The sequence below is a fragment of the Herpailurus yagouaroundi genome, unplaced genomic scaffold (assembly GCF_014898765.1).
Source record: "Herpailurus yagouaroundi ecotype Mexico unplaced genomic scaffold, PumYag 254, whole genome shotgun sequence".
Lineage (NCBI taxonomy): Eukaryota > Metazoa > Chordata > Mammalia > Carnivora > Felidae > Herpailurus > Herpailurus yagouaroundi.
In genome coordinates, this window is record NW_024412471.1 from 1917613 (window position 1) to 1944325 (window position 26713).

Below are 26713 nucleotides of genomic sequence, written 5' to 3' on the forward strand. Positions count from 1 at the left end.
AGTTTCATAAAAAATTAAATGTGACTTATTCTACAATGTAGCAGTTGCACTCGTAAGTATTTACTTAAGAGAAATGAAACATATGTGCCCATAAAGAAAGATTTTTATTCACAGTTGTATTTCATAATAGCCCCAAAGTGGGAAAACTCAAGGATACACAAACTGATACCTTCATGTTAGAATACTGCTGAGCAATAAAAAGGAATATACTTTTGATACATGCAACAACATACATGAACTCCAAAAATCTTAAGTTAATTGTAAGAAGCTAGACACAAAAAACTACATATTAGGGGCGCCTGGGTGGCGCAGTCGGTTAAGCGTCCGACTTCAGCCAGGTCACGATCTCGCGGTCCGTGAGTCGAGCCCCGCGTCGGGCTCTGGGCTGATGGCTCGGAGCCTGGAGCCTGTTTCCAATTCTGTGTCTCCCTCTCTCTCTCTGCCCCTCCCCCGTTCATGCTCTGTCTCTCTCTGTCCCAAAAATAAATAAAAAACGTTGAAAAAAAATTTAAAAAAAACAAAACAAAACAAAAAACTACATATTATATAATTCCATTTGTATGAAATTTCTAGAAAAGGCAGCACTAAAGTAGAAAGCAGATCACTCACTGGTTGGCTAGGAGATTGGGAGCAGGTGTTGACTACGAACAGGCACAAGGGAACTTTTGGGGGCAGTGGACATATTCTAAAACTGGATTGTGCTAATAATGGTAGTTGCACAACAGTATAAATATGTTAGAGACCATCAAATTGTAGATTTAGAAAGTGAATTATATGTTGTACATTAGACCTCAAATCTATAAAAATGCAGTTAAAGTAAATAATGTTCTGAAAAAGAAAAATGTTCTAGAGGCCATTTGCTTAGCAGATTCTGTATTTTGGTTTTGTTTGTTTGTTTTTCCTCCTCACTTGTAATCCTGGGATAAAGACAGGAGAAATAAAATCCAAGTCCTTTGCTGATGGGCCATGAAGTTAGATGATCATAAAAGTGTCCATCTTACTCTTCTTTTCCATTTTTAGGAACTCTTAGGAAAGAATATTGTGGAATTCTGTCATCCTGAAGACCAACAGCTTCTAAGAGACAGCTTCCAACAGGTAACTTTCTCCCCTGGTTTGGATCTAATATTGTTATTTAATATTTGTTATCATATTAATTCCTCAAATATTTATTGACCACTGACGGAGTACTGTGACAGGCACCACCATAATCTTATGTTTGGTACATAGCCTGTATTTCTAAGGAACAGAAAAGAGAAAAGGACTGGTATTTTGAAACTATGGATAATGGCCATATTTTGGCTTTGGCTGCTCACTGTCTTATATCTAGCTAGCTGTATCCAAAAGACTCTTTAAAGTATTTAAAATACTTTAGGCCTCACTGAACTGTGGATGCTAGTAGAAGTATTCATTTCTTAGTTGTTTTATAGATAAGTAAGAGTCAATGGCTTTTTTTTTTTAAACATTACAAGTAAGATTTTTTGTCACCATTAAATGTCTGAATTTTAAACAGATTTTGTAGATATTCTCATATCCACCAGCTCGTCCCACTTTAGTACCAGTCTTATCCCCAGTGGCTTTTCCAAAACTAATTCCTTAACCATAAAGCTCCATGAGCGTTTCCAATTCAAACTTGGGCTGCTTCGGCATTTTTACCTAACAGTTAAAGACATCATGAAGTGGATAAATAGATTGGCAAGCCTTTTCTATGTCTTTTCTGATGCTATCTGCAATCAGTTATTTACCATTTCTTTGAAGTCATTTGTCTGCACTTCTCAGGTTATGATTTCTGCCATCTTTTCCTGAATTTGGTGGACCTGTCGGTGCTGAGCATAAGAGGTCTTCTGATTAATCTGATTTATGTGTTTTTTAGTGAAACCAACACAAAATAGACAAAGAAAATAGCTATCAGTAGTCTTAACATGAACATGAGCTTCAATCATTGTCTGCCATTTTTTGACCATGGAACACATTTTCTCATGGGTAAGATCTATGCCATAGAAATTAGGCAGTTTTTGCCCTGAACATCCTCAGTAATTAGCTTGAATTTTATAAATGCAACTTTATCATTCATGGCAGATCAGCAGGGCTCACTTGAAAAACACGACCCTTGAGGCCATCAGATGAGATTTTGATTCCTTGATTTCTCATGAGTAGTGTTTTTCCAGTATTTCTTTTTTTAAAAAAAAATTTTTTTTTCAACGTTTATTTATTTTTGGGACAGAGAGAGACAGAGCATGAACGGGGGAGGGGCAGAGAGAGAGGGAGACACAGAATCGGAAACAGGCTCCAGGCTCTGAGCCATCAGCCCAGAGCCCGACGCGGGGCTCGAACTCACGGACCGCGAGATCGTGACCTGGCTGAAGTCGGACGCTCAACCGACTGCGCCACCCAGGCGCCCCTCCAGTATTTCTTATATCCAGTGCCTTCACATCATACCAGTCTTTCTTAGAAAATGGATCAACCACTTTCTTCTTGGCTGCCTTTTTGCCCTTTTATAAAGCATCTGTTCTTGCCAGCCTGCATGGCACTGCTAAGGGAGCCAAAAGGCAAGAGTTAACTCTTAGTTGTAAGCTGACTCAATTGTTATTTTCAGGCGCTAGATTCTGAAAATATCTGGTGAATTTAATTTTAGTACATATTTGGCTTTAGGAAGCATTCTTATATTAAACTAATTTCCCTCTTTAAGCCTCAGTAGTGTCCTTAGGAATACAATAGGTATAATAATAGTACTTAAATTCAGAGGATTGTTGGGAATATTAAATAAGGCAATGCATTTAAAGCACATAGTCCAACTTTTTTTTTTTTTAACATTTATACATTTTGAGAGACAGAGACAGAGCGTTAGCAGGGGAGGGGGCAGAGAGAGAGGGAGACACAGAATCTTAAGTAGGCTCCAGGCTCTGAGCTGTCAGCACAGAGCCCGACATGGGACTCAAACTCACAAACTGTGAGATCATGACCTGAGCCGAAGTCGGATGCCCAACTGACTGAGCCACCAAGGTGCCCCATGTATAACCCAACTTCTATAGAAAATCAGAAGATGGCAGTGAAATGTCTGTCTCCTGAGTCCTCAGCATTACCAGTTCCTTGTACTCCGCTGCAGCTCACAGAAAAATCACATTTCGTATATGTGTAGGCTCAGAAAAACCATTCTGAAAACCATTCTGACTTCTGTTGAATCCATTCAAAACTAAGGACATGGACCTTTAGTGTGAGAAGATATTGTACAGTATATTTTAAATCCTTGAATTCTGAATTCTTGACACTTTTGGCCATAGACTATTATTTTCTCTCTTGTGGAAAATGTTTATTCCAAAACAGCTTTAATGACTCATTACACACTGTATAATCTCAAAGTTATTATTCTGACATTAGTTGCTACTGTGACTTTAGAGTACCTAGATAAAGGTGCTTTTTAATGTGTGGTCTCCAGCTGCTTACTTGGTTGCTGATTTCCTGATACTGCTATTTAAGTCCAGTTGAATTTATATTTATTTTTCAGTAATAAATTTAGTTATTTCCAATGAAGCTTGTTTTCCTTTTTTTCTCTTCCATTTGAGTTACTGTAGTAACCAAGTGTTTTACACTTGATGTGTACAAGGTGTGTGTGTGTGTGTATAAAATGTGCCATTTTATTATTACTAAGTGAAGTACGTTCCATTTTCTGCTGTAATTATTTCTCAGTCAGCTTGTAACATCACCAGTTATTTCCACACTGTTTGCAGCTTAAATACAAATGTTACCACTTTTTCTTAAAAAATATATACATAAAGTAGGTATTTTGAAGCATTGGGCTTATACCTCATTGGAATAGATATATACTGCAATAAGCAGGTTTTCAAAGCCAGTACTTAGTTGTGTATAGATGTCATATTCATTCTGTATATATTACACAGTAAGCACATGTAAGAGTTAAAGGCTGCTTAGTATTATTAAAATGCAGTAACTCATATTTCTTTTTTATCATGTTGTTAATGTTCTAAACAAAAAAAATAGAAAAGCACAGAGCCCAGTGCTCAATGTATAGTAAGTACAAAATAACTGTTAGCTGCAAATATTATTTTTTTATTGTTAGGGAGGGAGAGTCAAAGGTAATTTTTTCCCATGATTACTTTCTTTTAAAAAACAAAAGCAAAGCAAAACTAAAGCCAATTTAGTTTTAATAGAAATCTCCATGGATGCTGTGAAAACAGAAGTCCTCAGGTTTGGAGTGGGAAGAACCTAGGATTGAGGAGCAACATGTAAGCTATTTCAGTGTCAAACTACAAATTTCTAGTATAGACTTGTAAAGCTAGATCAGCATATCTTTACGGGACTTTCCAAGGGAAGTGGGGAAACAGTCTTTACTCTCCTGGAAAAAATTGTTTCCTTTGTTTGACTTTGACTAAAGTGGTCAGATAGCTACTTAGGACTCTAGGAAGAAAATAAATATACCTCTCATTATTTAGCACTAAGTTTTCACTGTGCATATTGTTTTATCTGTAACATTGAAAGAGACTGGTATATTTCAAGGACAGTGACACAAGAATCTTAGGTTTGTAGAAATGGGAAATTAAAAAAAAATTCTAAAGAAAATTTTTTGTGGGTTTCACTGATAGCATGAAAACTTTTTCAGGTGGTGAAGTTAAAAGGCCAGGTGCTGTCTGTCATGTTCCGGTTCCGGTCTAAGAACCGGGAATGGCTCTGGATGAGAACCAGCTCCTTTACTTTCCAGAACCCTTACTCAGATGAAATTGAGTACATCATCTGTACCAACACCAATGTGAAGTATGTACCATAAAGGCCTTTACCAATATTGGGTATTTCTCCTGGGCCAAATCTGCTTAGCCTTACCAAGCTGTCTCCTCCTCTTCTACTTTTGTGGTAGTAAACACCATTAGTTTGAAGTTCCTCATCTTTAGCTTACTATAGAATTTAGAGTAATTCATCCAGGTAGAATAAGATTTTAACAAACAGTAGCTTAAAAGAGTAGGTTCTAAGATGTGAAGGGTTTGTATTTCAACTTTGTTTCATCCCCTTCTAGAAAGGATATTGTTTTGTTTTTTTAATTTTTTAAAAACATTTATTTATTTTTGAGAGACAGGGAGAAACAGAGCATAAGCGGGGGAGGGCAGAGAAAGAGGGAGACACCGAAACTGAAGCTAGCTCCAGGCTCTGAGCTGTCAGCACAGAGCCTGACGGAGGGCTAGAACTCACAAACTGCAGGATCCTGACCTGAGCCGGAGTCGGATGCTTAACCGACTGAGCCACCCAGGTGCCCTCAGAAAACATATTGTTTTCTACACCGGTTTATTGCTCTATTCTGGTAGGATTTTCCTCTAGAGCAGGTGTCTCTAAACTTTTTTTGTAAAAGGACAGATAATAATTATTTTAGCTTTGTGAGGCATATGGTCTCTATTGCAGTTACTAACCCCTGCTATTGTAGCATGAAAAGAGTCCTAAACAAATGAAATGAACAAAGATAGCTATGTTCCAACAGACTTTGATTTACAAAAACAGACAATGGACTGGATTTGGCTCATGGACTGTCGCTGAGAGCAGAGCTATCTATGTCCACTTTTGTTAGTTTCTGTTCCTCATTCCTTTCTTTTTGAGTTTTTCTTCCTCAACTTTGTAAAAACCAGTTTTATTGAGTTATAGATTGCATGTACCATATAGTTCACCCATTTAAAGTGTATAATTTTTTTAGTATGTCACAGGGTTGTACAGCTATTACTACAATCTAATTTCAGTACATGCTCATTCCCCCTAAAAGAAATTCTGTACTCATTAACAGTCATCCTCCCCACTCCCAAGCCCTTACGACAACTAATCTACTCTCTGTCTCTATAGATTTGTCTATTCTAGGCGTTTCATATGCATGGAATCATATAATACATGATTCTTTATGACTGGCCTCTTAACGCTTAGTATAATGTTTTAAGGGTCCTCTCTTGTAGTATTTATCTGTACTTCATTTTTTTTTTATTGCCAAATAATATTCCTTTATATGGGGATACATTTTGTTTATCCATTCATTAGTTGATGGTCATTGGGTTATTTCTACTTTTTGGCTATTTGGAACATGGCTATGAACATTTATGTACCAGTCTTTATGTGGATGTTTTTGTTCTCTTGGGTGTATACCTAAGAGTAGAACTGCTGGGTTACTTGGTAACTCTGTGTTTAATTTTTTGAGGAATTGCCAAACTGTTTTCCAAAGCTTCAGTACCCTTTTACATTTCCATCAGCAATTTATTTATTTATTTTTTTAATTTTTTGTTTTTCAACGTTTATTTATTTTTGGGACAGAGAGAGACAGAGCATGAACGGGGGAGGGGCAGAGAGAGAGGGAGACACAGAATCGGAAACAGGCTCCAGACTCTGAGCCATCAGCCCAGAGCCTGATGTGGGGCTTGAACTCACAGACCGCGAGATCGTGACCTGGCTGAAGTCGGACGCTCAACCGACTGCGCCACCCAGGCGCCCCTCCATCAGCAATTTAATGAGGATTCCAGTTTCTCCACATTCTTACTATCTTTTTTATTATAAGTGGATGTCAGTTGTCAGGTTACTACTTTTCCACTTAGTCTAGCTATATAGAATTGCCCTTGAGCTTAGCTCTTGAAGATATGCTTAGAAATAATTATCAAATACCTTGTGACAATGCTGAGTCTGTGTTCTTCTAATTTTAGGTCTTTTAATATTCTTTTCTAATTAGTATAACAGAGTGGATTGAGTTAGAAATTTCTATTTACTCAGGACTCGGATATATGGTCATGTTCACTGTAATTTTCTTTCTGTTTTTGCATCTTTATATTACAGAACAACCGTTGTTTTGTGTCTCCATTTTGTTTAAATTTAGAAAATTTTCAGTCCTTTTAAGAACTTGTTTCTGGAAATAATGGTGTTCCTCATTTTTACATACTGTTTTCCCCACCACTATTTATTTTAATTCTTAATATTTTTAAAATAAATATTTTTACATAAAATTTAGAAAGTATGGAAAACTTATAAAGAGAGGGGAAATTTTTCTCACTATCCAAAAAGACTCTTTGTGGTATTTATTTATTTATTTATTTATTTATTTATTTATTTATTTAGTAGACTCTGTGCCCACTGTGGGGCTTGAACTCCTAGCTCTGAGATGGAGTCTCATGCTTTACTGACTTAGCTAGCCAGGCGTCCCCCAAAAGAGCCTTTGTTGATGTTTGTGTATATATTGTCAGTTTTTTTACTTATGCTTTTTAAAAACACGGTGTACGGATATACACATGTATACCAACTAGGTATTGTATACCTAGAAGGAGTTCAAACCCAAACAGGATAAACCATTGTGCCATGGGACACAGTTTTTATTTGTACCTTGTTGTCCATGGTATGAAGTATTTGCTGAATCTGAAGTCACAGGTTATTTAAAGGATTAGACTTCTAAGTGGAATTTATTAGTTGTTGCCTCACCTATAAGTAAATGTATATAGCTTAAACAGTGCCTGACCCTTTTATTCCCCTCTGTTCTGTCTGCTCTTCCATTTTCCCAGGAACTCCAGCCAGGAACCAAGGCCTACACTGTCCAACACAATCCAGAGACCACAGCTAGGTCCCACAGCTAATTTATCCTTGGAGATGGGCTCAGGGCAGTTGGCATCCAGGTGAGAAATGGTGGAAGAATTCTTTATTGATGAGCCTGGGTAGTGGGTATCTGCAGTCCCATTTGTTTGTTTGTTTGTTTGTTTGTTTGCTTTCAGGGACTTACCTGAAATTCTCTGCTGGCCAGGGGAGATTTTTTCCCCAGATTTATTAAAAAAAAAAAAAAAAAAATCTTTCTCTTCTTCCTGGCCTTTAAACATATAGGCAGCAGCAACAGCAAACAGAATTGGATGTGGTATCAGGAAGAGATGGACTGGCTGGCTACAATCATTCCCAGGTAAGTGTGTCTTTTTTTGAAGAGGCATGAGCATTTCCTTAGGAAATGTCCCCTAGTGCCAGTTAGAGTGTATGTGTATGTTAGGGTTATTGAATTGTCATGTTACATTTTTCATGGTTGTTTTTATCATTGTATCCTACAGGTTTCTGTTCAGCCTGTAACAACCACAGGGCCAGAACACAGTAAGCCCCTTGAGAAGTCAGATAGTCTGTTTGCCCAGGATAGAGATCCAAGATTTTCAGAAATCTACTCTAACATCAATGCAGGTATGTTTCTTCCTCATTCTCCTCTTAAATTCTCATTTAGATCACTTACTGATGTGCCTACTACTGCCCAACATCTTTCTACTTAATCATAATACCTCATGAGTAAATAGGAACTTGCTGGACTAATGTACTACAGCCCCTTGACTGGCCCTCCCCCTGCTCCTTTTGGTCCACAGATCAGAGTAAAGGCATCTCCTCCAGCACTGTCCCTGCTACCCAACAGCTATTCTCACAGGGCAACACATTCCCTCCTACCCCCCGGCCGGCAGAGAATTTCAGGTGAGCCCTTTATGTATTTGCTGCTTTAGGGGGCAACTGAAGCATTCAGTTGCTGAATCCAAGTTTTGTTCTTCCCTAGCTTTCTCTGGTTTTTTCAGACAAAGCAGTGGAACTTGTAGGGCTTAAGACAAGGCAAGCTGGCTTTTCTTCCCCCTATTTCTTTGCACCTGTCCTGTTGCTATGTTATAGGTTCCATCTCTCTGTGTCCAGATCAGTGTGTGACTGTCAGTTTTCTCATCTTTTTCAAATTCTGTTATTAAGAATTCCTTAATCCCAGAGAAGTCAAGGGGATCTAGGGATAGTACTAGATTGTCCTGTGATACCTAGATTTTGTGGTAAACCCATCCTTTCAATCTTTTACTGCACTATGTGTTCATTCCTAGAAATAGTGGTCTGGCCTCTCCTGTAACCATCGTCCAGCCATCAGCTTCTGCAGGGCAGATGTTGGCCCAGATTTCCCGCCACTCCAACCCACCCCAAGGAGCAGCCCCAACTTGGACCCCTAGCACCCGCCCAGGCTTCTCTGCCCAGGTAAAGTGTCTGTCTGTCCCCTATGTACTAGTTTTTGTTTATTTGTTTGGGCTTTTTTCCATATGTAAAATTATTGTCATCTGTCTTAGAAATCTTCTTCCCAGCCCCTACCTTCCAATTTTTCTTTTTGTTGGGAGTAGCTAAATAATTAAAATAATAGATAATCCCCAAATATCAGAGTTTGTGGTTTTCACATATTCACTTTAAATCAGAATTGCTCATATAGAAGAACATGTTAAACAGGTTTCATTTACATATTTGTTTTGGAATCAATTCTGAGTTTCCATTTTGGTTAGTACTACAAGTACAGGAGCAAAGGAGAAAACTACTAATTTACACGCAATGATGTCTATTTACCAAAAAAATGTGTTGAAAAACCTTATATAACATATATATGTTAAGATTAAAGCTAGTGCTGTTTCATATATTCATGTATGCTTACATAGCACAGTAATTTAAGTTTATTATTTTGAGAGAGCACATGCATGCCAGTGGGGGAGGGGCAAAGAGAGAGAGAGAGAGAGAGAGAGAGAGGATCCCAAGCAGGCTCCACACTGTCAGCTGAGAGCCTGACATGGGTCTCAAACTCATGAACTGCAAGATCGTGACCTGAGCCGAAATCAGAGTTGGATGCTTAACCAACTGAGCCACCCAGGCACCCCAACACAGTAATATTTTAAATAAAAAATCCCCAACCAAAAAGCATACTACAAAATTATTGTATGAAGTATGATCTCAAATGCATAAAAAAGTGTGTAAGAAAATAACTGGAAAAAATTCTCACAACTCTGAATGTATAGTTTAATCCCATAGTTCTTTGTGGTTTTTGTTGTTGTTGTTGTTTTTGTTTTGTACTTTGTCATAGGAGATTGGCATTAATTGGAAGAAATATAGAGTGACTCTTAAATACAGAGAACAAACTGAAGGTTCTGGAGGGGCTGTGGGTGGGGGGATGGCCTAAATGGGTAAGGGGCATTAAGGAAGACAGTTGTTGGGATGGGCACTGGGTGTTGTGCCTAGGGGATGAATCACTGGAATATACTCCTGAAAACTTTATTGAACTCTATGCTAACTAACTTGGGTGTAAATTATAGATACATACATACATAAGAAGAAGTATAGAGTAAAAAATAAATGATGAGCTTGGCTCAGAAGAAATCCAGTGATTGACAGAGGGTTGACTCATAGGAATGGCATGTACAATAATGTTTCTCTCTTTCATCAGGTGGCTACTCAGGCTACAGCCAAGACTCGTTCTTCCCAGTTTGGTGTGGGCAGCTTTCAGACTCCGTCCTCCTTCAGCCCCATGTCCCTCCCTGGTGCTTCAACTGCGTCACCTGGTGCTGCTGCCTACCCCAGTCTCACCAATCGTGGATCCAACTTCGGTGAGTTCAGATTAGAAAGGAGGGCGGGGGTGCCTGGGCGGCTCAGTCGGTTAAGCATCTGACTCTTGATTTCCGCTCAGATCATGATCTCACTGTTGTGACATGCTGCCGCGTGGGGCTCTGTGCTGGGCACAGAGCCTGCTTGGGATTCTCTCTCTCTCCCTCTCTCTCTGCCTCCCCCACTTGCACACTCTCCCTGTCTCTCTCTCTCAAAACAACAGTAACAACAATAATAACAAAGAAAGGAGGGTAACAGGAAAATCACACTACTAAAGAGAAAGAATTTGGTGGTTCAAAGTTTCTTGTGTCCTGGATGCACTGACCTCATTATGGGGAAATCAGGTGACGGTCCATTTGGAATTTAAAACATACCCCCATGAAAAAGACTTTATCGTGTATTAAAAAGTTCGTAAGTTATTATACATTAAATAATATGCAAATTTAATCTAAATGATCAAAAGACTCTTGGGAAAGCCTACCCAGAGAAGAAAAATTAATCTGGGGCTGGGTTTAAAATAAAAGAGGCATTGATAGTTTCTCCTCTCCAGTGGAATTAGTAGCTTAAAGTTGTTTGTCCTTCTTTGCTGTATTTCTAGCTCCTGAGACTGGACAGACTACAGGACAATTCCAGACACGGACAGCAGAGGGTGTAAGTGTCTGGCCACAGTGGCAGGGCCAGCAGCCTCATCATCGCTCGAGTTCTAGCGAGCAACATGTTCAACAGCCATCAGCACAGCAACCTGGCCAGCCTGAGGTCTTCCAGGTGAGAGGGTGAAAAGACTTCAGAAAGTTAGAAACTGGAAGAGAAACAGAGAGCAGAGACAGAGAAGGAAGCATGGATTGAGGTGTTTGGGAGTACCTAGGAGAAAACAGAGTGGGGACGTGTAGAGGTAAATGTCATTAACTGGAACTTACTGTGTGATGCACATCGTTAGTGATGCGAAGATGTTTAAGGAAGTCATTTTAGCCATTCCAGGAGAGCCACATCCCCACTGCACAGTAGCTTGAGTGTAAACATACTGATTATAGCTCTAAAGACCCATTTACCTAAGTCATGAAGGGACTGCAAGAGCAATTGGAGTAATCTTGGGACAAAGGAAGAGGTGTTTAAGACAGAGGTTGAAAGAGGCAAAGCAGGTTTTGGTGGAAAACAAATAGTAGGATCAGAGATACTCCATATATGTGCATAGGGGGTTATGTGAAATGTGGCAAGCAGATTTTTCCCCTTTTGAAAATATGGGAGGACTAGAAAAGAAGGAAAATGTGGAACTGTAGGAAGAAGCCAGAGAAGGGACTAGGAAACAAAGTTGTCATAAAGGAGTCTGAGAGTTGCTGGGAGTAGGGAAGGCTCAGGGTGTTCAGCCCCACAGACACTGTGGGGCCAGGGGCGTTGCTTTAGGAGAATGTTGGGAAGAAGCTCAGTACATGTAAGGGATTATTAAGGTGTGTGACCCAGACTTGTTTTTTTCTCTTATTAGGAGATGCTGTCCATGCTGGGAGACCAGAGCAACAGCTACAACAACGAAGAATTTCCTGACCTAACTATGTTTCCCTCCTTTTCAGAATAGAACTATTGGGGTGAGGATAAGGGGTGGGGGAGGAAAGTCACAGTTTGTTTTTAAAAAGCAAATCTTTCTGTAAAGAGAATAAAAGTCCCTCTCCCTTCCCTTCCCTCACCCCTAATGTGTGCCCCTTCCCCTTCTGGCCTTTCCTTGCCTTCCTGCCTCTGAGAAGAAATGGGGGGAATCGTGAAGGCTTTGGGGATCTTTGAAAAACTGAGGCTGGGTGAAGTTAAGAATGCCTTTCCTTACACCTCCTGACCAGAGATTTATGCAGAAATGATTTGTGCTAGGGTCAATAGGCAGGTTAGAGAACCTGACATCCATTCATCCACTATTTGCCTTGGATACTGTGGCTTGTTTTTGGAAAGAAATTCTGAATAAGGTTAGGGGGAGGAGAAATGTCCTCATATCTGAGGACCATGAAACATGGTAGGTTACATATTACCTGTATGGCTTTAGGAAGTGAGCATAGGCTCTTTCTGCTGCCTGGTGAGTGAGGAAGTGAGAGAGGGAGAAGGAAAGAGTGTGTGTGTGTGTGTGTGTGTGTGTGTGTGTGTGTGTGTGTGGGCATGCGCGTGCACGCACGCGCATGCGTGTGCGCACATGTGTGTACGTGGTACGTGTGTGCACATGTGTGTTTCTGTGTCTGTTTCTCCCTATTAGGGAGTTATGCAAAATTTGTCTCAGATTTTATCTTTGTTTTTTCCATGTAATTTTCAAAGAGTCCTAAGGAGTTAATCTTCTAGGTATTTTCCACTTAGTATTGCAGCCAAAGAGTATTTAAATAAATGTCTTTGCTGCACTTACATCTATGCCCAGCCAATATGCAACTGTAAGCAGATATATAAAGTCTTTTGATGTGGTTGGTCTCTCATTGAACACATTTAGTAGTAAAGCTGGGTCATTCCCGCTTTTGGTGCTCTCACCTTATAGAGTAGATCTGGAAACATTACAGATGTTTAGGGTGGGAAGATAACCCCCTTTTAAAAGCCCCATACTTGGCCATACTTGCTGCATTTTTCTGTCAGAATCACATATGATGTGTGTTCTGTAGAGGTTATTTCTGCATGGAAACTCAACTTCTTGGATTAGCAGTCCCAGGGAAATCTTCACTCCTGGAGTTTAAACCAAATACCATGTCTTGCAAAGTAGCCTCCTTCATCCCGTTCCCAGTTCAGTCTGACTAGAAACTGAGACTTGGGTCTGTTTTGGACCTATAGTTCTTCCTCTTTGCTCCCTCCAATCTTAAGATTGGATTTTGCTATGATACAAGAGTATGAATCCATGTGATAGATGGGGCCTGGACTCCCATTCTAACAGGGTCACAGAGTTAACTATAGCCATATAAATGCAGATACAGGTTACTACTCTCTCTGTACCTTCCTCAGGTAACAGTCATGTGTATCAGCCCCCCCCCCTTTTTTTTTATTGGCTCAGGCCAGTATCTTAAGTGCAAGACTGAATTAATAAGGAGAAGACATTAAACGTAGCCATAGGAGACTGAGGGGCATAGATGGCCTTAGAGAGGCTGAGAGAACATCATTACTGGGTTTCTCTCCCTTTTGTCTCCAGTCTGGTGCCAGGTAGTGGAGTTGAAAAGGAGACAGTTTATTTTTTTATTCTATGTGCACACATACCGTATACATATATATTTATATCACAGTTTAACAAGCCAAAAAGTTGAGTTTCCAATGGAATCCTTGTTTTTAATAATTGTTTTTAAATGTGATCAGGACTATAATATTGTACAGTTATTATAGGGCTTTTGGGGAAGGAGAGGGGAGGGAGAAGATGCTCTGGGGGTTTTGTTTCTGCTTTTCCTTCAGGGTTTTATTTTTGATTGTTTTTTTTTTTTTTTTTCTTGTTGGCCATTTCTGTACTGCTGGCATCTGTGCTGAGCTTTACAGTGGCAAAAATAATGACATGTAGCAAAGATTTTAAAACAAAATATTTTTTCCTTTTGTAAACGTTCTTGTGTTGTGTGATCTTGATTGCGGCTTTATTATTCTTTTCCAGCTTGTGAACAACAAATACCCACCCACAACTAGTTGAATCCATAGCTTGAGCTCCAAATATGCAAACATAAAACACAGTGTATCTATAATTTCAGGATTCAGAAATCATAAGGCCTCTGATCACTCAGCACTCCTTAGTTGTCCTCCTGATCCTGACTCACTGAGTAAAATCATCAGGGACATCTGACCATGAGATGGGGGTTGGGAAATTGCCCATGTCCTTCAGAGCAGACAAAGATGAGACTTGAGATGGGTATGGCACATCAGATTCCTTCCCCAAGTATCTCTTGCTCTCCTGGAATAAAAGGAATTAGGGATGGGGAAATTTAAACTATGCAGGTCTGGACTTGGTTTCCCTCTAGGATCATGTGGTTCATTACCAAATCTTAAAACTTACAGGCATAAACCTGTGTTCTTGAGGGTCTATATGCAATCCAGCTAGAAACTGAATCTATCCTATTATTTTCTGTTCCAAGAACCATCTTTTCCTCTTCCTCCGCCTCTGTTTATGGAATAAAATGGAATTTGGGGATGTGGCTTAGGGACTGAACTAGACTCTTATGATCTGTCACATGCCTGGATGTTGGGGGAATCATTTGGAGAAGCTCATATGACTGGTCCTGGATTGGGGATTTTAATAATTGAAACATAATGTTCAGGCATCCTACCATCTGAAAGTTTTAGCAACAAAGAAGTCACATGTGAGTTTGTCAGTGCTATGCACTGATTCAAGTGCTGTCATTAATAACGAGGAGGGCTGGTTTGGGTTACTTTCAGAACCAGCTTCATCTGGGTGTTCTGGGCATATCCTTCCTCAGGAAAACCGTATTAGGCTGGAAGAGGTATTGACAACTTTTAGCCAACAAACTTATAACATACAAATGATTTTTGAGCCTGTGGTTTCCATTACACTCTTTTCTAGTCTTTCATGTTTATTCCCTCATTCTTGCTGGATGTCTGACCCTCAGGTCAGACAGAAATTTGAAAACTGAGGTTTCGAAGTTGGAGAGATAACAGGAAAAGGGCAGGAAAAGATGTAGTTCCTCATACCATAAATACTATGTAATAAAGAAAGATGGAGAAGATCAGGGCTGTGTCCTATTAACCATCAAAGTGAAGGTAAGCCTAGCTTGAATAAATGTGTATGGAAGTCTTTTTGCCCTCAAAGACAGTCATGAGAAACTACCCAGCAACTTTCCACTTTGGTGCACACACTTGACATGCACACAAAAACACTGCAAATCCACCGCTTCCTTCCCTCTCCGACCCTGCTTCTCTCAGCATTTCTTTCCCCGCCTCCCTCCCCTATTCAAATTTTCCAGCCAACAGCTGGAACTGACTTCCGCAATCCTAATGGAATAAATCCAGCACCCCTAGTCATCCGCCCACATTATCCACACTTCCCCGTCGAAAGGAGCCCGGAGCACAGAACCCCATCAGCAGGTAAAATTTTCTACTTCTCATTCCTTCCTTTGCCCATTTTAGGGGTATTAGGGATGTAGTGACTTGGAGATCGTGGTGAAATTTGTAGTTGTGTGGGTGAAAACAACAATATGCCCTTCAGTCATTTCCTGGCCAAATAAAATTTGCTGGAAATTTTTAGGATTCCTTCTGTGCTTTATATGTATGTATACATGGTTGTTAGTGAAACCCTAGGATATAGGGAATCCTTCACCTATCCCACAAGGAGTGGCCTCTCCCTTTAGGGTTTGTGGTTTTAGCCAAAGGTACCAAAAGAGTTAACTTAGCAGGGAGGAGGAATGGTGCCCAGAGGCACTTTTCTGCTTCATTTCAAAGCCCTTAACACTGCAGATATTAAATATCTTAGAGTGTTTTGCCAGTCTGCAAAGATTGCACAAAAATTAGACTAAATTCAAAAATTTACTTCAGACTGTAAATTCTTAAAATGGAGAACATGGAATTAAGCAAGCTGCTGCAAGAAATGAGTGAAGCTAGAGTAAACTTCTGAAAAGCTGTGAATTTAATGATCATAGAACACTGCTTTTGGGTCTTACATTTTTCTGACAAACTTTGGTTGTGAAGCTTTTTGTCCTGTGAGGCAGTCAGAGAGGTTTTTTGCTGTCAGGAAGAAGAAAGAAAACCTCCTTCCCATAGCATCTGGTTGAGATTAGGACAGTTTCCTGCCTGAGGAGGGAGCAGGAAGAGAAAGGAGGAAGAAATACATAACCAAGGAGATAGTAAACATCTCAAAAAGAATAGAAAATACTTCCTTGTCCTCTCCTGGCAAGATCTGAAAAAGTATCAGAATTTAGGCAAGGGAGTGAATAATGCCTTGAAGAAATAAATAGGCAGCAAGATTTAGCTGGAAATTTCTCCTTTATGTATTCTCCAACCCCCCTCCAACCTCGTCTGTCTCCAAGTCTGCTGGGGACATTAGAGGAGGCAGGTGCTTAGTCCATTCTGATTGTCCATTTTCTACCCCAGTTCTGGGTGTGTGTGTGTGTGTGTGTGTGTGTGTGTGTGTGTGTGTGTGTGTTTTGAATCTCCCTAGGTCAAAATGAATGGAGTCAGATGTATCAGCACTCAGTCCAAACCCAGACCCTTCCTATCGTTTTATCATGCACAGGTCACTCTCAGTTCTTTGTATCCCTTCCTTATAAATTCTTTTCTTTTGTCTCATGGTCCCAAGGAAGAGGTTCTTCTCTTTGGTTCAGGAATTTCCCAGAATTGTGTGTGCATGCATTTTTCGGATGAGTGGGACTGTGATGGACTGTGAAATTTTATTAGCTTCTCAAAGAAGTCTGTGACTCCCAAAGGTTAAGAACCAGCTGTCTGGGAATATGGCTCCAGCTGTTTCCTCATCCCAAGCCAGGCTGTGAACCCCTTGGCACACAGAAGAACTTCCCCTAATTATCCCCTTTCCCAGGATGTGGGGACTCAAGATTCTACTGCTGCTGCCCACAGCGACCTTTGCTCTATATCCTGAGGCGATACTGGACACACAATGGGAGCTATGGAAGAAGACCTATGGGAAGCAGTATAACAACAAGGTGCCTGGGGACCTGGAGGGAAGTGTGGTCAGGGAGCCAGCACTCGAGATGTCTATTCCTAATTTCCAGACTCCCTTCTTCAGTCTAAAAACCTTAACCACTCCAACCAGCCAAACCCACCCCTGTTCTTGAACTCTTTAACGCAGTTTCATTCCTCCTCTTCCACTCACCCTCCCTCAAGTTCTAGCCTTCCTTTTCTTCCTATTTCTCTTTGGGGAAGACTTCTCAGATTAATGCTATTAATCCATAAGCAGTTTTTCTACACATCTCTCCAGAGCTTTTGCATTCTATTATTTGTATTTGTTTACATTTTTTTGCATGCTCTTAATAATCCCATGGTCAGTTCCCCAACTAGACTGTAAACTCTGTATGATTGTAAATTTCATCTTTTTTCCTAAAAACCTCCACGGTATTTTTTATGTAACTTTGTAGGACATAGTCCATGCCAGTACTGACTATGTTCTGTTTAGGTGGATGAAATCTCCCGGCGTTTAATATGGGAAAAAAATTTGAAGCATATTTCCATCCATAATCTTGAGGCCTCTCTTGGTGTCCACACATATGAACTGGCCATGAACCACTTGGGGGACATGGTGAGTTGAACCTCAGCTCCTGGCCTACCTGCCCTGTTTGCCTTAGTTTCCTGCTTATGGCTGGCCTTTTTGTTCTTTGTCCCAGACCAGTGAAGAGGTGGTTCAGAAGATGACTGGACTCAAAGTACCCCCATCTCGTTCCCGCAGCAATGACACCCTCTATATCCCAGACTGGGAGAGCAGAGCCCCAGACTCCATTGATTATCGAAAGAAAGGATATGTTACTCCTGTCAAAAACCAGGTACCCTCCTTTCTCCTATGTAGGTATGTAAGCTGGCATGACCTATTTCTGTGTCTTTGTTCTTAACTAGGAGGGAACTGGGAGGATGGTAAGGAATTAAGGGATGTGTCCCACTGCTCAGAGAATATAGCCTATTCTATTTAAGTCATCACCTATTTTTGTACATGTATATTGTTTCTGTTTTTTCTTTTTTACAAGTCACATTGCCGTAAACACCCTTGTGCATATGTTTATGAAAATGTGCAAATATTAATACAAAATAAAGCCTAAAATTGTAATTGCTAGGTCACAGAGAATCCTTTCCAAAAAATTTTTTACAATATTAACATTCTTACCAGCAAGAGAATGCCAGTTTTCCCACAACCCCAATGCTCATTTTATCAGCCAGATGAAGAATTGATTTAACACTCATTCAACAAACACACCTTTTTCAGAACCGACCAAGTATAGTGCTTGCCAGTGGAGATTCAAGATAACCAAGACATACCCTATGTCCTCCAGAAATCCTCATTCTTCAAAAATAGAACAGGAAAGAAAGAAAAATCTACAATCTAGCTGCACAAATACTAATAGTTATGGCATTTTTTGAGACGTTGTAGGTCAGAAACTTATAAATCCTTTACATGAATTAACTTTTTAAATCTCCATAATCCATAATTAAGTACATTATTATCCACATTTTACAGATAAGGAACTAAGGCACAGAGAGGCTTAGTAACTTACCCAAGGTCACATATCTTCTGGGTTGCAAAGTCAGTGCCCTGCTCCTCTACAGCTAATGGTGACAATGTAGCAATAGTTATCAGTGGAAACAATAGCAATAGAGCCATGCAGCAAATATTAAATGAAGGGAAATAGGAAGCCTTCACAGAAAAGGGGACACACGTGTGTTGGAATTTGTAACACATATGGGGCTCCAGCAGACAGTGTAGAGGGAAGAAACAAAAAGTGTGAACAGCAGTGACTGACAATTTCTGTTATGCTCCTCAGGGTCAGTGTGGTTCCTGTTGGGCTTTTAGCTCTGTGGGTGCCCTGGAGGGCCAACTCAAGAAGAAAACTGGCAAACTCTTAAATCTGAGTCCCCAGAACCTTGTGGATTGTGTTTCTGAGAATGATGGCTGCGGAGGGGGCTACATGACCAATGCCTTCCAGTATGTGCAGAAAAACAGGGGCATTGACTCTGAAGATGCCTACCCGTATGTGGGACAGGTGAGACTGCCCGGTAATGGCTCCTCCTTCCCCAGCACAGTATTTTATGCTGGAGATAATCCCATAAATCTTGGTTTCTGTTCCCCTATCCTGCCTTCCTGATGGGATAATTACCTATAGAAGGCCAAGGAGAGTCCCATAGCTTTGGAGATTTGGGGGCCTTAGGCCCCACAGCCCTACCCACCTCTTTGCCCTAGAGAAGACAGAGCACAGGTGACCCCACGGACTTCTGGGGGGTCCTCTGCAACCTGTTACTCAGCTCCTCTGCTCCTGTCACCGATTCCCCAAACCCACACATGCTAATTTACCAAATCGCATGTCTTTATTTTGCACGATCTCAGTGTGGGTTTGGGGAATGTTTATGCAAATTATGTAAGTTAACTACTGACATGTACAAAATGAGAGAAAAAATAAGTTGCTTCATGTTTGTTGCAACTTCAGGGTTCAACTCACTTCCTCCTTTAGGAATAGGAAGGTCTGCTGACCTTTCTTATCTAAAAAGAAGAGAATCTAAGGGCTTTTATGTACATAGGGTTGATAGATAATATAACATAGGGCCTTTGCAACAGGAGCCTTTGAAGCAGGGATAGCAAGTTTGAGTAATCAGGATGGCTACTATGTACTAAACCGTGTGCTTAGTTCATTTTCTCATTTAATCTTTGTAACAGACATGTAAGGTAGACTTATCCTCACTTCAGAGGAAATTGACACTGAAGGAGATAAAACAGATGATCAAATTCATAGCACTAGTCATGTAGCAGTGCCAAGATTGATCTACCATATCTGTTCATCTGCAAACATGCTCAGCATATCTTCTGTGCAAATGTGCAAACATGTCTTTAGTAGAATATAATACCTTGGGGCACCTGGGTGCCTCAGTCAGTTAAGCGTCTGACTCCGGCTCAGGTCATGATCACACAATTCGTGGGTTCAAGCCCCGCGTCGGGCTCTGTGCTGACAGCTCGGAGCCTGGAGCCTGCTTCCGATTCTGTGTCTCCCCCTCTCTGCCTCTCCCCTCTTTGTGCTCTCTCTCTCTCAAAAATAAATAAATAAACATTAAAACAACAACAACAACAACTTTATAATACCTTGGAACAGAATTGTCTGAGTCTTGGGATACATGCATCTTCAACTTGACTAAGTCATGACAAATTGTTTACCAAGGTATTTTGAAACATTGATTTTCCCACCTGAAGTATGTAAGAATTCCCTTGGAGTCCCATTTTCATCAGTATGTTTATCTAGCCATCTGCCTTTCTTCTTTAGTGAATTGACTGTTTATATTTTTGGCACATTTTTATTAGGTTATTTTGCTCTTTCTCACTGATTTTTTAGGAATTTTTTTAAAGTTTACTTATTTATTCTTTTGAGAGAGACAGAGACAGTGTGAGCAGGGGAGGGACAGAGGGAGGGAAGAGAGAGAACCCCAAGCAGGCTCTGTGCTGCCAGCTGCAGAGCCCAATGGTTGGTTCGAATACACGAACTGTGAGATCATGACCTGAGCCAAAACCAAGAGTCAGACACTTAACTGACTGAGCCAGCCATGTGTCCTGATTTTTAGGAATTTTAAAAATAAATCTAGATACTAATACTGTGTGTGTTGTAGGTGAACATTTGTCTCTTTATTCTCTTTATATCTTTCAACTTTGAAAAGTTCTTCATTTCAGTCTAGTAAAATGATTGTTTTCCTCTGCAATTTGTGCCTTTAAAAAATCCAGTAGCAGTGAATTTTATTCATTAGTGTTTAGTCATCTGAAATGATGTCTGTTGCAATAAAATGCTCATTAATGTGAATGACTGAACAAATCCATTTCACTGGATACTCAACAAGTATGGTCACTTCAACACATCTTCATGACATTGGCCATATCAAAACAGTACATTAATCTGTACATTTCAGCCCATTACTATTCCATACTGTGGTTTTTTAGCTGTCAGGTATATAAGGCAGAGAAATTAGAGGTTGTACCTGAAAAAAAAAAAATTCTTTCATCCGTATACAATTTTTAGAACTCCTGGATCCCAAGTCCATGTTTGAACTTGGGCTGCTACTTACTATAAGGTGCTAACTTGAGGACACCGTACTAAATCTGCCCTAGCAGATTGGCTTTTAAATTCTGAATACTTCGGACCAATTAGTGAGATAACCTGAACATGGCAAAATACTCTTTTTTTAAATTCTCAAATACTCTTTTGACACAGTTTTGTTGTCACTTGATATTGAAAAGTTAAATCCCAAGAGTATACACAAAACAAAAACAAAAACACCCCAAACCAGGCTTATGTTTACAATTTTTTCCATGTTGATTAACCCAGACAGCCAACTTAAAGGATTGTATAACTATATTAAAGAAAAAGAAATTAAATACTATCAGAACTAATAGTCGATCATTATCCATTGATACCTTATTTATTTGGTACTATATTAACGAGTTTTTTGAGAGGCAGTTTAATAGCTCAGAGAGTTGAAATAATTTGAATGAATGAAAATCATATAATAAACCTTCTTTTGGAATAGAAAGAACATCTGACTTCTTGGTGCACCTGGATGGCTCAGTTAGTTAAGTATCTGACTCTTGGTTTTGGCTCAGGTCATGATCTCAATGTTTGTGAGTTCAGGCCCCACCTTGGGCTCAGCGCTAACAGTGTAGAGCCTACTTGGGATTCTCTCTGTCTCTGTCTCTCTCGTTCTGCCCCTCCTCCGCTCATTCTCTTGTCATTCTCAAATAAACTTAAAAAAATTTTTAAAGAAAGAGCATCTGACTTCTAATTTCTGCTAGCCTGCCCCCTCAAATGATCTCTTTAGTATTTGAGGGCAACGTGGAATGATTTTGGTCTCATAATCAATTAAAATGAAGAATTTGCCATATAAGACACATATTCTATTTTTAACATTCTGAATCTTGGGGGTTTGGATTATATGGCAGAGAACAAGGGAATCCTGAGAAATTAAGAAAGGAGACTACTGTGGTCTTAGAAGATCATATCACATCCTGCCATTATTGTTAATAATTTGATAATATGTTCTTATAGATTCAGTTTTAGGGTTTTGAAAGGGTAGTCTGAGGAAAATGAATTGCCAAAAAGAATATACCATGTTGACATGGGTTGCCATTAGATTTTGTAACTGTGGCTTGCCAGTGAAACATATCATTGTTAACTAGACCTCCAAAGCACAGTGTTAGAAATTCACAGGCAAAATTGCCAAGTTCCTCAATATGTTTTAGTGTCATGTTTTGTGGTTTTACCAAAGTCTCTCATGAGAGCACCAGCCAAAACTCTGCCTCACACTAGCCCCCCCAGTATATGTGTATAAGGCCCAGGTCTTCCTCCCAGCTGGGTCTTGGCCTTGGCCTCCTCCCCACACAGCAGCTGGCCCCTCCCTGCCTTCTGAGGCTCACACATAACTGCATGGCCAGAAGATGATTTGTGCCTTTAAATTTTTTTTTTTCAACATTTATTTATTTTTTGGACAGAGAGAGACAGAGCATGAACGGGGGAGGGGCAGAGAGAGAGGGAGACACAGAATCGGAAACAGGCTCCAGGCTCCGAGCCATCAGCCCAGAGCCCGACGCGGGGCTCGAACTCACGGACCGCGAGATTGTGACCTGGCTGAAGTCGGATGCTCAACCGACTGCGCCACCCAGGCGCCCCTAAAAACAACTTATTTCAGATCTCTCTCTCTATCCTGAGGGAATAAAAATGTTCTCTCTTAAGTTTTACAGTGTTTCCTTTCACATTTATGCTTTAAAAAACCTAGAGCTGATTTTTGTGGATGTGCAAGGTATCCACTTTTCATATTCTTTTTTACAGTTGTCTAAAATGGTAAGGAGGGGCGCCTGGGTGGCTCAGTCAGTTGAGCTTCTGACTTCAGCTCAGGTCATGATCTCACGGTCTGTGAGTTCGAGCCCTGCATCAGGCTCTGTGCTGACAGCTCAGAGCCTGGAGCCTGCTTTGGATTCTGTGTCTCCCTCTCTCTCTGCACCTCCCCCACTCACGCTCTGTCTCTCAAAAATAAATAAATGTTAAAAAATAAAATAAAATAAAATGGTAAGGAGAGGACAGACCCTCTCTAAAGACTCTAAGTCGGCCATCCCAGTCAGTTCACCAACATCAAAGCATTGGTGGAGATTCTCACTTACCAGTTTCTGGCCTGTTGCTTTGTCCTAGTCCTATTTTAACCTTGTTTTTTCCAGGATGAAAGTTGTATGTACAACCCAACAGGCAAGGCAGCTAAGTGCAGAGGGTATAGAGAGATCCCTGAGGGGAACGAGAAAGCCCTGAAGAGGGCAGTGGCCCGAGTGGGACCCATCTCTGTGGCCATTGATGCAAGCCTGACCTCCTTCCAGTTTTACAGCAAAGGTAAGGAGCTGTTCCCTCAGAGCACAATGACCCACCTCATGTGATGCAGGCTCGGCAGCTCCTTGAAGGCCACCGAGCATCTGGAGTACTTAGTTTCCATATTTAGACTGAGTCTCCTGGAGGGAAACATAGCTGCCACCGTGCATCTCTGTCGTCAGTCCTCCTGGCTGGGCAGGATTTTGCAGAGGGTCTCCTAGACCGGGAGACCCCACAGGGGGATCCTTGGCCTGCAGAAAGCTTCACCTCGACAGTTTGTTTCCTAGGTGTGTACTACGATGAAAACTGTAATAGCGATAATCTGAACCATGCGGTTTTGGCAGTGGGATATGGGATCCAGAAAGGAAACAAGCACTGGATAATTAAAAACAGGTAATGATGGGGACACTAAGTTTGTCACTGAATCACTCTGTTAATGCTCAACCTCGACTCCAACTTCCCAGCATTCCTTGCTCTCATTCGAGAAAGTTGTCTCAGACTTTTTAGTTCTCCCTTCCCAGTTAGAGGCTATTAATTCTAACGTTTAATGGCCAGACAGTAATACAGTGTGTGTCGGGCAGGTGCTCCACATGAGGGATGCTTAGTCATACACAAGTGAACAGGACGTCTGCCTTTGGTGATCTCACGGCCCCCTCAGACAGGCAGACCTAACTAACCAGAACATCCAGGAGCACAGGAAACCAGGAGGAGGTCTGGAATTATGTAGCTTTTTCTTTCTTTTTTCTATAATGTGACCAATTTCTTAGGGAGCTTTCCATCATCAGCATGTTTGAAAGCAGTAGGGAACCAAGTAGAGGTTTAATATCCTCCTGTGCAACTTTGTGCCCTTCCATATACACTTAGGATAACACATATAAAAAGTGGCCCAACATTTTGAAGCATGTGAAGAGAAAGACTTTTCAGAAAGTAGGTATGAGAACAACAACAGCAACATTTAATGTTTCCTTCCCTATTGTTGGGAAGAAATAAAACTACAGGGTATTTCAGCTCCCCTTTTCTCTTCAGCCCCTTGTGACTTTGGGGGGGAACCTTACGAGAATTATGCATTTCCTTTCCTCACTGGCCAATACTAGCCTGGCAGCAGCACTAACTAAACTTGCTGTCCTTGGTGCCCTCCAGGGAGCAGGAGTCCTAGAGTCTGGGGAGTTCACAGCTCTCAGCTATCAGCACAGAGCCTGACATGGGGCTTGAACCCATGAACCGCGAGATCGTGACCTGAGCTGAAGTCAGACGCTTAACTGACTGAGCCATCCAGCGGCTCCTGGGCCTACTTTATTTTTTTTTTTTAATTTTTTTTTTTTCAACATTTATTTATTTTTGGGACAGAGAGAGACATAGCATGAACGGGCAAGGGGCAGAGAGAGAGAGGGAGACACAGAATCGGAAACAGGCTCCAGGCTCTGAGCTATCAACCTGGGCCTACTTTAAATGCCACCTCTTTCATTAGGTCTTCATCCCTTGATCACAAGCGATCTCTCATACCTTTGAGGCCTATAGCATTATGTCTTCTCTCTATTCCTTTACTTTAAACTCTTCAAAGGTAAAAACTTTTATTTTTTATACTACCAGTACCTAGCTCAATAGTCAGTTAAGTGTTTTAACGAATAAATACACTGAGGGTACTAAATATTTTCCTACATTGATCCCACAGCTGGGGAGAAAACTGGGGAAACAAAGGCTATATCCTCATGGCTCGGAATAAGAACAACGCTTGTGGCATTGCCAACCTGGCCAGTTTCCCCAAGATGTGACTTCAGCCAGCCAACCTCATCCTGCTTTTCCATTCCTTCTACGATGGTGCAACATACTGATGTACTTTGGAAGGGAGTTGGTGTGCCTGTCTTGAAGCAGATGTAGCAATATAGAAATTGTCCAATCAGTTTCCCGGTTTGTTTGTGCTTTGAGTGACACTCCTACTACTTTCCCTCCCTCCACCCAAGGCCTTTATTTTTCATTGTGGCCACAGTAGCAATTTTCCTAACAAGTGTACCTTCCTCAGCTAAGAGATATGACCACAGCCTGCTCTGACTGTTGTCGTCGGGCTGATGCTGTGCAAATAGTCTGAGGCTAGGGATCTTTAGATAGATTCTTATTCACAGGGACTAGTTTGCTTTAACCATCTAGAGTACTAAGGTGACCTGACGTCTCAGTCTCCAAATTCACTTCTTCTGTATCCAGAAGGTAGAAATTTCTATGTTTTCCACCCCAATTCATAAATATATTCGTAAATCTTTGGTACAAGTTTATGTGATATTAGAAATATGCCCTCTTTGCATTTTTAAAGTAAACCAAGTATTTATCTGTCTCTAATTTAATAAATACCTATTTAGTAAATATTCATTTTGTGGCAGATACTGTGCTAGGTGCTGGAGACAAAAAGGTGACCAAAAAAACCCCCCAAAACTCACATATTCCTTATATTTGGTGTGCTCCCGGTTTGCTTGGAGTGACTGTCACATAAACAGTTCATCCTAATTCACTCATTTGTTCATTTCTTCAGCCAACATTTATGAAGTGCTTACTGTCTACTAAGGACTTTGTAAATTTTGGGAATTCCATGGATATAAGGAGACTTCAGTATATAATTCTATCTGTGAGGGAGCCAGGTTAATGACACATGAACCTGAGTCTTGAAAAATACCTTAAGGCTCTTTCTGAAGTTCTACAACTTAAACGTTTGCTGTCATCAAAAGAGGAAACTCTTATAATGGTTTCCAAGCAGTATTAACTCTAAAAGACTGTGGCTGGCTAATAATAAATCAGCACAACACGTTTTGCCATTTTTCACATTTTCAAAATGTTTATTGAGTACCTAATATCACCACTAGAGTTTGCATTTATTCAATACTTACCATGTATCAGGCACTATTTTATTTCATTCTATACAAAAATTATTTATTTTTGTGTGTAAATATTTATTACCCTGTTATAAGCAGTACATTTATAAAAAAGTATTTATTTATTTTGAGAAGGAGAGAGCGAGTGTGAGGAGGGGAGGGGCAGAGAGAGAGAGAGAGAGAGAGAGAGAGAGAGAGAGAGAATCCCAAGCAGGCTCCATGCTGTCAGTACAGAGTTCCATGTGGGGCTTGAACTCACGAGCCATGAGATCATGACCTGAGCCAAAATCGAGAGTCGGATGCTTAACACATTGATCCACCACAGCACCCCATAAGCAGTGTATTAAACGGTAGGAGGATGAGGGGCGCCTGGGTGACTCAGTCGGTTAAGCGTCCGACTTCGGCTCAGGTCACGATCTCACGGTCTGTGAGTTCGAGCCCCGTGTCGGGCTCTGTGCTGACAGCTCAGAGCCTGGAGCCCGTTTCGGATTCTGTGTCTCCCTCTCTCTCTGCCCCTCC

At 40.7% G+C, this 26713-nt stretch overlaps 2 protein-coding genes and 1 pseudogene across 4 annotated transcripts in view; 2 read left to right on the forward strand and 1 right to left on the reverse strand.

Moving 5' to 3' along the window:
- ARNT (aryl hydrocarbon receptor nuclear translocator) overlaps positions 1 to 16797 on the forward strand; it is an 80650-nt gene extending 63853 nt beyond the window's left edge. The window contains exons 13-24 of one of the 2 annotated variants that reach the window (XM_040461188.1): positions 1021 to 1095; positions 4616 to 4767; positions 7521 to 7631; positions 7834 to 7906; positions 8049 to 8172; positions 8349 to 8451; positions 8841 to 8982; positions 10208 to 10367; positions 10964 to 11130; positions 11846 to 11945; positions 15267 to 15387; positions 16722 to 16797. In XM_040461188.1, the coding sequence (XP_040317122.1) occupies positions 1021 to 1095; positions 4616 to 4767; positions 7521 to 7631; positions 7834 to 7906; positions 8049 to 8172; positions 8349 to 8451; positions 8841 to 8982; positions 10208 to 10367; positions 10964 to 11130; positions 11846 to 11935 (1197 nt within the window). In that variant the 3' untranslated portion in view covers positions 11936 to 11945; positions 15267 to 15387; positions 16722 to 16797. Of the gene's footprint in view, positions 1 to 1020; positions 1096 to 4615; positions 4768 to 7520; positions 7632 to 7833; positions 7907 to 8048; positions 8173 to 8348; positions 8452 to 8834; positions 8983 to 10207; positions 10368 to 10963; positions 11131 to 11845; positions 11946 to 15266; positions 15388 to 16721 lie in introns of both variants that reach the window. The other variant, XM_040461187.1, reaches the window with a different exon arrangement.
- Positions 1456 to 4469, reverse strand: LOC121020963 (40S ribosomal protein S3a-like; annotated as a pseudogene).
- CTSK (cathepsin K) lies at positions 15274 to 25691 on the forward strand. 2 transcript variants are annotated; one of them, XM_040461215.1, is made up of 8 exons: positions 15274 to 15387; positions 16832 to 16955; positions 17426 to 17548; positions 17634 to 17789; positions 18780 to 18998; positions 23195 to 23360; positions 23624 to 23729; positions 25009 to 25691. In XM_040461215.1, the coding sequence occupies exons 2-8, from the start codon at positions 16833 to 16835 to the stop codon at positions 25106 to 25108; spliced, it is 993 nt and encodes a 330-aa protein (XP_040317149.1). In that variant the 5' UTR covers positions 15274 to 15387; position 16832; the 3' UTR covers positions 25109 to 25691. The 2 variants fall into 2 exon arrangements, with proteins under 2 accessions (XP_040317149.1, XP_040317150.1); XM_040461216.1 differs by lacking the exon at positions 15274 to 15387 and having other exon boundaries at positions 16805 to 16955.
- Positions 25692 to 26713: the final 1022 nt, after the last annotated feature.

Coding starts and splice junctions, on each gene's coding strand:
- CTSK (XM_040461215.1), top strand. CDS start 16,833: ATGTGGGGACTCAAGATTCTACTGCTGCTGCCCACAGCGACCTTTGCT. Junction 17,790..18,779: donor TTACTCCTGTCAAAAACCAG/GTACCCTCCTTT, acceptor TATGCTCCTCAG/GGTCAGTGTGGTTCCTGTTG. Junction 18,999..23,194: donor CCTACCCGTATGTGGGACAG/GTGAGACTGCCC, acceptor TGTTTTTTCCAG/GATGAAAGTTGTATGTACAA.